Source organism: Carcharhinus amblyrhynchos, chromosome 18, assembly GCF_965287045.1.
Source record: "Carcharhinus amblyrhynchos chromosome 18, sCarAmb.v2.hapA, whole genome shotgun sequence".
Taxonomy (NCBI): Eukaryota; Metazoa; Chordata; class Chondrichthyes; order Carcharhiniformes; family Carcharhinidae; genus Carcharhinus; species Carcharhinus amblyrhynchos.
In genome coordinates, this window is record NC_137341.1 from 54,018,139 (window position 1) to 54,033,288 (window position 15,150).

At 41.7% G+C, this 15,150-nt stretch overlaps 1 protein-coding gene across 1 annotated transcript in view; it reads left to right on the top strand.

Moving 5' to 3' along the window:
* Positions 1-15,150, top strand: part of xylt1 (xylosyltransferase I) — a 310,055-nt gene that overhangs the window by 153,820 nt on the left and 141,085 nt on the right. The window contains exon 8 of the mRNA XM_080206192.1: positions 7,057-7,564. Coding sequence (XP_080062318.1) covers positions 7,057-7,564 — 508 coding nt within the window. The remainder of the gene's footprint in view (positions 1-7,056; positions 7,565-15,150) is intronic.

Below are 15,150 nucleotides of genomic sequence, written 5' to 3' on the forward strand. Positions count from 1 at the left end.
TTCTCCCCGTGTCTGGATGGGTTTCCTCCGGGTGCTCCGGTTTCCTCCCAGCGTCCAAAGGTGTGCAGGTTAGGCTGATTGGCCGTGTTAAATTTCCCCTTGGTGTCAGGGGGTTAGTAGAGTAAGTAAGTAGGTTTATGGGGATGGGACCTGGGTGGTTGCTGCAGACTCTATGGGCTGAATGGACTCCTTCTGCCTATAGGGATTCTATGATTCTATTTGCAAGATTACCCACCATTGTAGTGAAGGGAGAAAAGCCTGTCTTCTCAAGAAGGACGTGTTTAACAGCACCCGGGTTAAACTGGAATGAGTTTTTTCGCATAGAAGCCAAATCCCCAATGGAAGCCTACTTGATCGCCAGGCACCCTCTGTATTTGGATAAACCAGGAACCTATTCAAGAAAAAAGGCCAGTGTACAGGTTCAAAAGCATTCAAGACTATTTTGTTGCTAGCCTCATCCAATACGCTATGCTCTGCATGAAGAAGTAGAGCAAGATCTGATAAGACATGGGACTGAGAATGTTACCTCTAAAGTAGAACAAAGACTTTGGACTACTTCCAAATTGGCAGTACCATAACCATGTGATAATGTAAGAACATGTGGGGATTATAAGGTAAGTATAAATCACGCACTGGAATGTGATCCGTCCGATACTTGGTCAAATGTGGAGGATCAATTCACAACGTTGTCAGAAGGCCAGATTTTTTCAAGTTAGATCGGACAAATGCCTATCCGTTACTTGAGTTAGATGATGCATCTAGTCATATTTGACTATTAATACATACATAGGCATATCAGTTTCATGGGCTGCTATTTGGTGTTTCTCCAACCACGGAAATATGGGGTAATGAACTATATTTTGCAAGGAGTTCAGGAAATAGCGTGCAATTTGCATGACACTTGTATTTCCGTTCTAAACAGGCTGATGACATGGTGATTTCACCTCTCACTATTGCTGGCAGCATGCCAGCTAAATTATAATAAAGGCAAAGTACTGTAGATGATGTGAAATTAATAACAGGAAATGCTGGAAATACACAGCAGGCCTGGCAGCTTCTGTGGAGAGAGAAACCAAGTTAACATTTCAAGTCCATATGATTCTTCACAGCTGAACTGCTTCTTAGAAGAAGGGCCAGGACAAGAGCTGAGATTCTCCGCTGTGTCTCTGATTGAGGGGAAAGCTTCTGGAGGTGGAGTATTGAATGGGAGACCCCAAAATGACTTTTACCCTGGTCGGGTTTCCAGCTCTGATTGTCCCCACGCCCCACCAATTAAAGGAATGTGGCTCCCACTATGAAAGATTGGGAATCCCTTACTACACATTAACGTAGAGTGGGGTAGCCCATTAATGGTACCATCCTCCCACATTAGGATTCTCCTTGAAACCAACCACTCCCCATCCCCTCTCCCAGCTGATGTGACGTCATGCTGGCAGGATTTACAACAGGTCCTGACAAATGGGGGCCTGATGAAGAGAACTTGCCAGGTGCACAGGTAAATACAGCCCCTGGGAGAGTGTCACGTCAAGGAACTACAAAAGTTCATGAATGTAGCCCAATCCATCACGCAAACCAGCCTCCCATCCATTGACTCTGTCTACACTTCCCAGTGCCTCAGCCAAGCAGCCAGCATAATTAAGGACCCCCACGCACCCTCTTCCACTTCTTCCTTTGGGAAAAAGATACAGAAGTCTGAGATCACATACCAACCGACACAAGAACAGCTTCTTCTCGGCTGTCAGACTTTTGAATGGACTTACCTTGCATTAACTTGATCTTTCTCTACACCATAGCTATGACTGTAACACTACATTCTGCACTGCCTCGTTTCCTTCTCCTTGAATGGTATGCTTTGCCTATATAGCGCAGAAGAAACAATACTTTTCACTCTATGTTAATACATGTGTCAGTAATAAATCAAATCAAATATCCCCTAGCATTGTCCCTGGCAACACTGGGGAGGGAACAGAGCTTGCATTGGGGAGGTCCATGGAGTGTGGAATTCTCTGTGTCTGTTTGGGGATGTTCCTCGTCTCAGTGGGGGAGGGTTTCCTATGGGAGTCCTTTATTAAAAATTTTTTCAAGATCGAAGCACCCTTTAAAAAGAACACTCCAACCTCTTGAAGGTTGGGATTCCTGATGGGGTACATTCATTCAGAGTATGTCCCACCAGCATGATGTTGTGGGACCCACTCCCAGTGTTTTTATAACTGTCTAAATCTGGCTGGAAATGCCATCAGTGGAGCCAGCGGGCTCTAACCCACTTTACGCTTTAGTTGACACTTGGTTAAAAGATGATAAAATTCCGCCCAAGTGCTGAAGCCACACTTAGCACAATCAGTGGAAGAAAGGCAATCCAGGCAGTAGGCAAGTGTCACGATAGAGAGAGAGAGCGAAAAAGAAGTCTGAAGATGAACCAGATAGTTAATAAGAAAGAACATCATCATAAATGGTTGAGTTGTGAAAATAGTGGTCCTCGCAGATACTTGGTCAAGATGTCTGGTGGTGAAATGGTTGGTTTGTACATATAGATCATGTTTTACCTTCAAAGGTTCACAAAGATGAAGGCAGTTGGGAAGAATCAAATGAGTCTGATGAATTGGTAGTTGGGATTTGAGCAGCGAACCAATAATTACTCCAACACAAAAGTTGTGCCTGAAACCAGTTCAGATCCTAGTCAGAGTCAGACTGGCATGACCCAGGAAGTGGAAATTTCAAGTGAAGGTCAAGGACAAAGTCAGTCTTTTCGAGAAAAAGTCCCCTCAGACTTGGCCAAAATGGGTCAAGGTCTTTGGCAAATTTTGAAAATTTGTGTCATATCCTCTGAGGAATAAGAAACCAGTGGTTTAGTTAGATTTTAAAACAAATGTAAAACAAGAAATATGTATAAGTTGTGTGGAACTTGCACTTTTTATAGCTCTCGATTAAGGAGGGAGGCATGTAATAATATCCTCTCGTGGCTTTTTATGTGTATATATAAAAGAAAATAAACTAGTTCCTGTTGCGTATTTGATTTGCTTGTGCATAAATGCGAGGCAATGCATTTTGATAGATTGAACCAGGGCAGGATTTGGTTAATGAAAGTGCACTGGGGAGAGTTACAGAACAAAGAGATCTAGGAGTACGTGTTCGTAGCTCCTTGAAAGTGGAGTGGTAGGTGGACAGAATGGTGAAGAAGGCATTCAACATGCTTTGTTTCATTGGTCAGGACATTGAATACAGGAGTTGGGACATATTGTTGAAGATGGACAAGATGTTGGTAAGGCCACACTTGGAATACTATGTACAATTCTGGTCACCGTATTATAGAAAGGATATTATTAAACTGGAAAGAATGCAGAAAAGATATACTGGGATGCTACCGGGACTTGAAGGTTTGAGTTACAAGGAGAGGCTGGATAGACTGGGACTTTTTTCTTGGAGTGTAGAAGGCAGAGGGGTGAACTTATAGAGGTCTATAAAATAATGAAGGGCACAGATCAGCTAGATAGTCGAATGTCTTTTTCCAAAGATAGGGGAGTCTAAAACTAGAGGGCATAGGTTTAAGGTGAGGGGGAGAGATACAAAGGTGTCCAGAGGGGCAATTTTTTCATACAGAGGGTGGTGAGTGTCTGGAACAAGCTGCCAGAGGTAATAGTAGAGGTGAGTACAATTTTGTCTTTTAAAAAGCATTTGGATAGTTACATGAGTAAGATGGGTGTAGAGGAATATGGGCCAAATGCAGGCAATTGGGACTAGCTTAGGGGTTTAAGAAAAAGAGTGGCATGGACAAGTTGAGCTGAAGGGCCTGTCTCGTCCATGTAATTGTTTAAATGCTTTTTAAAAGACAAAATTGCCTCTACTACTACTTCTGGCAGCTTGTTCCAGACACTCACCATCCTCTATGTGAAAAAATTGCCCCTCCGGCTTGTTTTGTATCTCTCCCCTCTCAGCTTAAACCTATGAACTCTAGTTTTAGACTAGGTTTATGGATTCTAATTTTGTTGTTGTTTGAATTTAGTGAGGCATTCCGTTTCCTAACAACACTTAAAAAAAATTTAATCTTTCACTTAGCTATTTTTAATCATACATTTATACCATCTACTCATTAACTCACTGATTAATAGAAATACATTTTGTGTGTTTACATTATCAAAGCCCACCATAATTCTGAGCACTATCGAGTCTCCTTTTAACCTTCTCTGTTCTGGTTAAAAGTTGTCCCAGATTCTCCAGCCCTTCTTCATAATTAAAGCTCTGTTACAGTGCCAGTAAATCTTGAAGGTTGGGATTTTCTGCATGGCCTTGACGTCCTTCCAAAAATATTATGCTCAAGACCGGGTACAATATTTTCACTATATCCAAATCAGCAAGTTGCATTAGTTTACTGTTAGTTCCTTCAGATCAGCCATGATCTTGTTGACTGGCTGAGCAGGCTCGGAGAGCAGGATGGCCCACTCCAGCACTTCAGTCCTCTGTTTCCACGTTTGCTTTTGTTCTCTTTATTCCGATTGTCCTGGCCAAAACTTACCCACTACCCAGTGCCACTTTGGACAAAATAAAACAGATTACCACATTGTCATCACATTGCTGTTTGTCAGAGTCTGATGTGACTGCTGTTTCCAACATCACCACAGTAACTGCAGTGACTCGAAAGCACTTTAAGGCATCCTGAGGTCACGTGAGACGCTATAGAAATACGAATTGTTCAACTATTTATTTACAAATCTAAAAATCCCATGTTTTTTTTTAAAGCTTTTGCAATTTATGCTTTGACTTAAAAATCTGTCTCTATTGCTCTGCTCCACTTGAATTTTTAACACCACGTGCATATGTCCTCCTATTTTTTCCTTCAAAAATGTGTCACCTTACATTTTCCTGGTTTAAATTTAATCTGACAAGTATTTGCTCATTTTACTATGCCACACACAAGCCACACACAAAAAGGGGTGTCACGGTGGCACAGTGGTTAGTGCTGCTGTCTCACAGCATCAGGGACCCAAGTTTAATTCCTGCTTCAGGTTACTGTCTTTATGGAGTTTGCACATTCTCCCCGTGTCTGCATGGGTTTCCACCGAGTGCTGTGGTTTCCTCCCACAACTGGAAGATGCGCAGTTGATTGGCCATGCTCAATTGACCATAGTGTCAGAGGGATAAGCAGGGTAAGTATGTGGGCTTATGGGAATAGGGCCTGGGTGGGACTGTGGTCAATGCACTCTCGATGGGCTGAATGGTCTCCTTCTGCACTATAGTGATTCTATAGATTCTATCCTATTCTCTAAAGAACAGAAAATGCTGGAAAATCTCAGCAGGTCTGACAGCATCTTTGCGGAGAGAATAGAGCCAATGTTTCAACTCTAAATGACCCTAGATGACACACAAGTCACATGAGCTCTTGCTTAGGACTTTGAATCAAAGAATAGAATCCCTACAGTGTAGAAAGAAACCATTCAGTTCATCGAGTCTGTATCAATTCATCCCAGCCAGCCCTATCCCCATATCCCCACCTATTTACCTGGCTTATCCCTCTAATCTACACATTTTTGGACACTAAAGGGCAATTTAGCAAGGCCCATCTTTGAGTTTAGGAGCAGGAGTAGGCCATTTGGCCCTTCAATCTAATCTTCTTCATGGTGAACCACACAATGATGTAACTGAGCTCACAACTTTGTTAGTATTTGTCATAGCTTTGGTAAGAACTATTTCAAATTCTTCAGAAGATATTGTGTTTGGGTAACAGTTGAGGGTGGGTTTCTGCCCCTTTCCGGTCCCTTTGAAGGATCCTTGTCACAGATTCCCTGGTAGCAGATGGGTGAGGCATGCAAATTTCCATTGAGGTTGGTGGGACGGGAAGACCCTGTCAGTGGCCCATGCTGAGCTGACTCTGCTACGGGGAAAATACACCAGCCACAAGAACTGTTACAGAATGGACTTCCTTCAGGAGTCATAAAAACAGCACTGCAGTAACCAATCTGCTCCAGGAACTGAACTTACAATAAAAACGCTTTATTGAACTGATGACTCCTATTAAAATACCAGAAAAATGTTTTGATATTTCCTGTGAAGATAGACCTACAAGATGTGGAACTCTCCACAGTTGTATTCTGTGTAACCAAGAATAACTCCTTCGACTGCCATGTCACAGCAGAGCCAAGCTGGCTTCACTGAAAATCCAATTGGAAAAGAGAAACTAGTGTTTTTCAGACGGGGATGATCATTTTTGTAATTCTGAGGCTGATTTTCTTTCTCCATTAGTTAATTTACTTAGAGTAAATACATTTGTTTTCAGTTTCTTTAGTTGTTTCCTTGTTCTTCCTGTTAACTGCAGTGCGGAGACAGGGTTAAATATTTCATGTAGAACTTGTGATATTGTGAAATTAAGCTCTGGTTTATTGCACTGATACCTAATGTCAATTGACCTCTTGCTATAAGAACTGTGCAAACCATGTATTACAGAGGAGTTGCATTAGTACATTTTTCATCACTAACATTGTATATATTTCAGTGAGACTATTGTGTTGGACAGTAGATTTGTCCAAATCGAACTAGCTAGGCACAGTCCATAAATATAAATGGGATGAAGAGGATCACATGGTTGTAATAGCCTATCCAATTTTCTGTCCTCAATTTAAATGCAAATTGGGGGGGGCTTCATTTATCTTTTTTACACGTGTATCAGTATACAGTGAAAAGTATTGCATCTTGCATGCTGTACAGACAGAGCATGCCATTCATAGAGAAGGAAATGAGAGAGTGCAGAATGTAGTATAAAAGTGTTAGAATGATGTTAAAGGAGCATAGAACAAGAGTAAAAGATAGAAGGTATGCAGGGCACAGCTTGCAAGAAGTTGTCCCGCTCTGGCGCCAACTTGGAATCATTATGTAATCCATTTTATTCCTCATTGTGAGATGTCTTGCCCAGCTAAATATGCCCGCACATAATAACAAGAACATCTGCTTCTGAGTGTCTGAAAGTTTGAAAATAAAGCTTGTTCTTTAGTTGCACTACTTATCATATTTGTTAACAGATTGGCTTCTGATTATTAACAAGCCTGGTTTCTGTGTTTTTTTTTCTAGGGTGCACTCCTTTCTCACAAGCCAAAGGAAAAAAATCGGATCGACAGTAATAATGAAAACTCTGTCCCGAAAGATTTTGAAAATATTGACAATAGTAATTTTGGGCCAAGATTGCAAAGGCAGAAGTTACAGTCGGAAGTAAAAAGTAAAGCACCGATTGTGCAGAAGACCAAGTACGAGCAGGTGGGCAAAGCCAAGGATCATTCACTGTTGGGCAAGAGCGCCAATGAGGTGCTGAAGCATGGCAACTATATGGCCAAAAATGCCAGCAATTTACCACCAAACTACAAGACCGGGAGCCTGTACAAAGGTGGGGTGATTGGAAAAGGTTCTCAAGAAATCCATTACGAACAGACTCCCAGATGTGAGATAACAGGCAAGGAAGCACTGTCGGCACTAACCAGAGCTAAAAGCAAGCATTGCAGACAGGAGATTGCGGAGCTCTATTGCCTTCATAAAGATGGAAAATTAATGCCAGAAAAGGTGCCTCGATTGTGTCCGTTGGAGGGTAAGGAGCTGTGATATACATCTAGTTGTTAATGTAATGAGCAACTGATGGAGTAAGAAGGGGCATCTCTCTATTTTTCTCTTTTCTACTACACTCTGTCTCTTACTTCGCTCTACCTGTCCCTCGAATTCTTTCTCTCTCATGGTCTCCCTCTTTAATTCTGATAAATGTCATATTTCAGATATCATACTGTCACACATGCAAATTTCCATATAAGTCTTGAAACCTACAAAAGGATGCTTCTCAGCAAATGAAAATTGCCCTAACTTCCAGAGGGAAGAAAACAAGGTAGATCTGATCTCTGCTTAACCTGATACCTGCCTGAAATTAATTAGCTTCTGAGTTAAATACTGCGGATGCTGGAATCTGAAACAAAACAGAAAATGCCAGAACATACCAGCAGGTCTTGACAGCATCTGTGGAGAGAGAATAGAGCCAAGGTTTCAAGTCAGGATGACCCTCAAGAAACGTTAGCTCTATTCTCCCTCTGCAGATGCTGTCAGACCTGCTGAGGTTTTCCAGCATTTTTTGTTTTAGCCTCGAAATAACCTTGAGAATATCAGACCTTGCCCCTTGCAGAGTTAAAACAATTAAAGTTGGAGCATTGCAGAATCCAAGCTTCATGTAGCTGTGCTTCAATAGTTAGAATCATAGAACGCTACTGCGCCGAAGGAGGCCATTCAGCCCATTGGGTCTGCACCGACCACAATCCCATCCAGGTCCTATCCCCATAACATCATACATTTACCCTCGTTCCCCTGATACTAAGGGGCAATTTAGTATGGTCAATCCATCTAACCTGCACATCTTTGAGGTGTGGGAGGAAACTGGAGCACCCGGAGGAAACCCATGCAGACACGAGGAGAATGATTGTGTGGAGTTTGCACAGTGACCCAAGCCGGGAATTGAACAAGTGTCCTTGGTGCTGTGAGGCAGCAGTGCTAACCGCTGTGCCAGCGTTAATAATTATTATTAACATGATAAGCTTTCTGACTCACTGTCTGTGGGGTGCAGTTTCTCCCACAGTACTGTTAAACTAACACCATATATTATAGCTTTGGCTCCAAGCAGTAAAACATAAAACACAACAATAGTTTTAAACTCTGGTTAATAAGGTTAATCCCAAAGTGTTTTGTTACTAAATAAATTAATGGGTATAAACAATTTGTTTGATCTAATGAACAGGCATGAAGGAACTGATAAAACCCATGTTATTAAATTATTACAGATTATATGCAAGATTACGTGGGTGTTCAGAAGAGGTCATAGAATGTTAACATGCTAAAAATTAATTGGGAAACCCCCTTGTTATTAATATCTGCGTTAAATATTTCTTTAATGTTGAGTTGGAAACCCTGAGATAGTAAAAGTACCTGATGTTTTAATTAGTATTCCGTCCCCTCTGTGCTAGTACAAAACAAGTCAGGATGTTTGATCAAAGCTGGGACTTGTTAATGGCTTCTCAACAGTTGTTAGCAGCACCTCTTCGATTGCAAAAACACTACTCAAATTCTTTGAGTCAGCAGGAAAAAACAAGGCAGAGCAGGCAATTAACCTTCTGAAAATAAATTCCAGATTCATTCTGTCATCAAAATGACGCAATGCCGATTTAGTCGGTGTCAAATGACAAATTGAGAACTCTTTAATTGTCAACAGTTTAAGTAGAACAAAAATAAAAGAAATTTCAGCTTCTTGTGAACCTTCCAGTCCAATGTTTGTTTTCCCAGCAGTTGACAAACGGGTCAATGTGTGTGGGGCAAAAAAGGTTTCCCCAAGGAGAGTGTATGACTGAAGCAAACAGAATTGATGATTGTCTGATCATTGGATCGGTGTTAAATTGATCTGTTTCCATTTTGGTGACAAAAGCTTAAAAAAAAATCTGTCAACCACTGACGACCATCAAATCATCTCCACTGAACTGCTTCTGACACCAAGAAATATTTGATGTGCAACTAGGTCAATCCAAGATATTGATGAAATGAAATTCAACTTTTATCTCAATGAATTGGCTTATTCCTATTCCCTTTACGAAATGAATAGGATTGTTCAGTGTTTATCGCTGATAGTGATTGGTAGTCTCTGCTGTTTGGTGTGGCTCTCTTTCCTGCATCCCTTGGTTTGTTGCTAGTGTATCTTGCTGCCTGGTGTTTGGTGCTGCTGATACCCAGTACTGTATGCTAGTTTAGTGGTAGTTACTGATGCCCAGAACTGTTTTAGGAGCTCATATATTAAACAAACCTGACTTCAAGGTCTAAAAGGACCAACAGTTACACATTAGGCACACAATTGTGTCTAATACTTCTATTTGTAACCTTGTAAACTCACCTACACACCTAGTGTAAGAGTGATGATGAGTTAATGATGTGTGATTATTTGGGGATTAGAGGCTTTTTTTGGGTTAATTGTCACTTAGGATGAAAAATTGGCAGTTGGAGTTTGTATTACACATACTGCCTGACTTTCTGTTCCATTGAAATCAGTCAAATGAGATATTTGATGGATATTTGTCTTGGGAGCCCTAAGTTCAGAAACAAATCTGGAGGTAAGCGCTGAATATAGGCAGCACCAGGTGCTGGAAGAAAAGTACAAGTAGTAACTTCCTAATTTCCAAAATAATCCATCATTTGTTAGCAAAACTTGATTCTAAGTTCTTTAAAAGTGTGCACAGTTTACATCCCGACCTCTGCACCAAGTCCCCAAGGTTTACCCTGTTACGTTCCACGCCCACATCCATCACACTTCTAAGTGTCACACTTAGTTATTGAAAAAAAGTGATATTTAAAAAAACCATTAAAAACCAATTGATACGTCATCCGGCCTCCAAATAAATAATAATATGAAATGAGAGCAGGAGCCTAGGAGCGGCTTCTTGATCCTGGTCTATCTCAGATCCACTTTCCTGGCCTATCCCGTATCCTACGATGCCTTTGATTGTGCTCCAGCTGAGGAGTTTGCCAGGAATGCTAAAGATACAGGCCACATTGTCACCATGAAACTGAGTATCCTTCAATTTATCACAAGCGGATTTACCATAGCACGCTCATTTGCCTTTTAAAGAAGATCTGTTTAGCCTGTGAAACAGATTAAGAGTAAAGTTTTTAATGAATAATAAGCTGTGTTGTGTACATTATGACACTATTCACAATACCAGGCATTTGACGATAAAGGATTGCATTGGCACAATGTGAATCATGCCCTAAACCAGTTTCTAGTCGGGTAAAACTCTATTGCGCGTAACAAATATCGTTAAATTATGACATTTCCATCGGTAAAATGACAATGTTTTACATTACTTGTATTTAAATAGAGAAACATTGAAATACATTAAGCAAATTAAAGATATTAAAAAAGGCTTTAAGGAGACAATTATAATCTGGATTGAACATTCAGTACAATACCGCAGGTGTATCAGGAAACTTTATAAAGTCTTTATTTCTAATGATAATGTAGGCATTATCTGAGCAATCGTACTATGGTGGTTAGATAGCTTTTTACTCACTTTTCAACACTACAACTTTTCATATCTATATTTTTATATGCCAAATGGTTATTTCATCTCTAGGATCGTTCACTCGAGCTTTGTAGAAATCACTTTGTAAATTGGGACAAATACAGAAAATACTGGAAAATCTCAGTGGTCCTGACAGCATCTGTGGAGAGAGAATAGAGACAACGTTTCGAGTCCGGGTGACCCTGTGTCAGAGCTTCATCAAATCTCCCAACTTGTAAGCTGGGAGTTGTGATTCAACGTTCAGAATGAAAATGTTAGTTTGGAGCAGATAGAATTGCTGTAAATCAGTTAATTAAAGTTAGGTTTGGCTGTGGGCAATTGTCATTTAAGACTGAGCAAAACGTCTGATTAACAAAGCAGTCTTCCTCAGTCACAAAATCCTCTCTGTCGTTCCCTGCATATGTGATTGTGTGACAGTGATTCCTCCCTGTGCAGTTGGTTAATCGAAAGGTGTATTTTAGGAGCCTGTTAAACAACTATACTGCTTTACTGCACGCTGTAAAGCTTTAATCTTTGTGTTGCTTAATGCTGGGCTGTAAATGAAGGACTGCCTGTGTATTCTAGAAGACAGTCACCGGTGGAATGAATGTCATTGAGAACACCTGCAGCTCAGGAGGGGAATCCTGACTTTACTCAGCAAGTGGGATTTTTGCTATTTTCCCACATTAAAATCAGTGTTGGAAGTTTTGATAGGAGTAAATTGTCTGTAATGATGCAGATGTTCCATGCACTGCCAGTGTTTGGACACAATTGAAATATTTTTTCTGTAATACAGCAATGAGATTTTTCATATATTTGAATGTTTAGCATTTGGAAGTGTTATGGAGATTACATTAACTACCAACGCTAGCATCCAAGCTGCCCCCACGTCTTCCGTGCAGCTGCTTCATGGCTTTTCCTACTCATACTGCTTTCTGTGGGTTTAATTCAGGGGATTATGGTTGTGGCACTCTTCCAATCTGATCCCACCATTACAGCCCACTTCCCACTCATTCAAAACAAGAGTGGGTTGTAGTCCAGACCCAAACACCTTCTCTGAGCACTGAGGATGAGGACAGGAGGTATAGAACAACAGTGATTGCCAGAATGGGCAGAGAATGCATCAGCTGGAGAGTACAGTGACTGAGAAATTGAAGCCATGACATGTTGTAAATGAGTGAAACTCTGTTGTCAAGGTGGAAGGATGATTTAGAGGTGTTTAGGAGAGGAGGAATGGGGAGAGATGTTTTGGCCTGATTATAATTGCTCCAAACATTCTTGGTAGGCTTCAAATTTCTCTCTCTTCATTGTAATTTTTTGTTAAATTTAGGTTGAAAGGTTCAATTTAGCTTCAAACTTTCATTCATTTCTTGCCCGTTGACCCAAATATTTAAGTTCTCTTATTAAAGCCTTTATAAATCATTGGTTAGCCCAAAATCTCAGAATTGCAGACAGAGGCTACCAGCTCATTGTACCTACACTAAATATCTGGAATACAGTGCCCTGTACACTTTAGAAATAATGTCAAGACCATGGCATCGTCAGACGCAGCATCAAAAGCACGCTCCTTTTTCACCAGACTGACCCTGAAAATTGCTGCAGATATTTGTTGGAATGGTGCGGTGTTTGATAAATCAATGGGGTGAACATTCACCTAATTACTGCTTTCTGAGTGATTAACAAATACACATAAAATAAAGCATTTCCTCCTTTCTACGTAGTTACAGAATTACTGTGTTTATCCCAGTCCAACGCTGGCATCTCCACATCACAATGTAGACAGGGCATGTCCTCCACTACCCTTCCTGAAGTTGATGCCTATCTCCTTTGTTTTACTGACAGTGAGGGGGAGATTATTGTCGTTCTCCCAGTTCACCAGATTTTCTACCACTAATAGTGTAAGATATCACAATTCACTTTGTTCACTTGATTGTTGTGTACACTCTGTGCGTACGTTAGGATGTTCTTCTTCAGACGGTATTTTGCAGTGGCTGTACTGAATGAAGGGGACTGACTTTTCCCCTGTGTACACAACAATATGGTGTTGTGTTAGAGGAGAGTCTTTTGGATGGTACGACGTGTGGACTGATTTGTATTCTGAAGGCAATTTGGATTCTCATGGATAAAAATGCAGTGCCTGCTGGTCTCCCTATAAATGATGAGCCAGGGAGATTGGCCAAGGTCACAGACGATTGCGAGAAACGATGTGTTGCAAGAACAATCATGGCCTTGATGGTGTGGGCAAAGAGTAGAGAGATGGCTCATGATAGCTTCACTGACTTGAGTATCAGTGCAAAGTTGGTATCCTTGGACAATGTAATCTCCTTTCAGAATTGGCCACTCCATTTGGTCTCCTAGGAGGTAAAGGACTTGTCTGTTGAGGAAACCTTGGATCGAGGGTAGGCCCACGATCATCAAAGGTTGGCAGACAAGGGAATGATGGTCATGTAGGTGCATCACTCATGGTCAAAATAATTGAATATGTTGCCTGGATTTTTACCGTCTCGCCTGAAATTGGAACGGAAATCTCTGTTGGCATCGGGCAAGATTTTACGAGCCTCCCCTGAGTGAGGTCATAAAATTCCAGCTATTGTCTCATCCTGGAGTCCTGACATCTGGGAGACCTGTCCCGAGATCTCTGTCCTCCTCAAAATTCTTACAAGGTGTGACAGGGTAGATGTAGATAGGACGTTTCCCCTGGCATGGTGAGTCGGCAACCAGGGTCACAATAAGGGGTAGGAAATTTAAGACTGAAATGAAGAGAGATAAGAGGTTGATGATCAGCCATGATCTGTTTGCATGACAGCAGCTCAGTGGCTTTCTTCATGCCCTTGCTTGATAATTCTCCCTTTGGAATGCCTCATCATTACAAGGCATATCAGATGTTGATGGTCCTGGAGCCCTCTAGGCACCAGATTGTAAAGATCCTCCAGACCAGTCAAGGCCTCTGAAGCACCTTTTGAATGATGCTATGCTGTGTTCTGTGATTGCACTTCTTGAGCAGCGTGCGTCATTATGACACTCCTCCACAGGTCTTTGGAGATGGTGCACTGGTTTCATGAGCCATGTTCTAGGCGATGACTGTTGTCGCCCAAGATCTAACCCTGCGTTTCGGTAGGGGCCTCAGATAGCTGTGACAGCTGGGAACTCCTTAAGATGCATACATCATGAGATCTCCCTGGGAAATGAGCACACAGCTGCCTAATTATTTTCCGGTGGTTATAAACAACTTGAACGTGAAGTGAGTGTAACCCTTCCACATTACAAGTGCAGCTGGCTGTTCCCAGGGAGCCCTAATGGCTACTTCTGTGCAATCAATTATGCCCTGTATCTGTAGCAACCACAGAATGGCTGCTCAGCCAACTGCTCTTACAGCCTGAGTTATCAGTATCTGATAAGAATTTGATGAATTTGTTGACCCTTTGTCACCTTCAGAATACACCTATGTGCTGCTGTTTGGGAAATATCACACCTGTCTCCACCCCATGGAGCCATGAGATTAAACATTGGCGTAGAAGCTTAGTGCTGCAGTTGCCTTGAGGCTGATGGTTATGGGCTCCCTCCAAAAGCATGGCCTCGTTGTAAAAAGGTCAGTAACCCCATCCTGTGAAGGTCTTGTGCATCTCTGGCATTACCTCTCTGACCTCTGGAGCTATTTGTTGTTTGTTCTGTACATATGCTGACCTGCCAATGAAGACAGCTCTGGCTGGCTTCCTCCTCACCTCCCTCTCCCTTGGCTGACCAAGGCCCTACTGTGGCAAATCCGCACCTCTAACATCCAAGGTTGCAGAAAGATTGGGTTTATGAGACCCATTGCAAATCCCCCAAGTGAACAACGTGAAGAAGGTGGGTGATGATATGAGCACCTTGGGCTTTCATTCCTGGACAGTTGCAATTGACTACTTTTGGTTTGCTTCCCAATTAGAGGGCATCGTGGTATGAAAATGAATGGTAAGCTGATCTCCGTCACCCAGCGGCCTGTTGGCCACTCTGCCATTGAGACACCGCTTACTTTATTTCTCAAACTTGACCCAGCAGCAGAAGCCGCCTCAGTAAGACCCTGCCTCCCCCACTGTCTGCCACATTTCCTACTCGC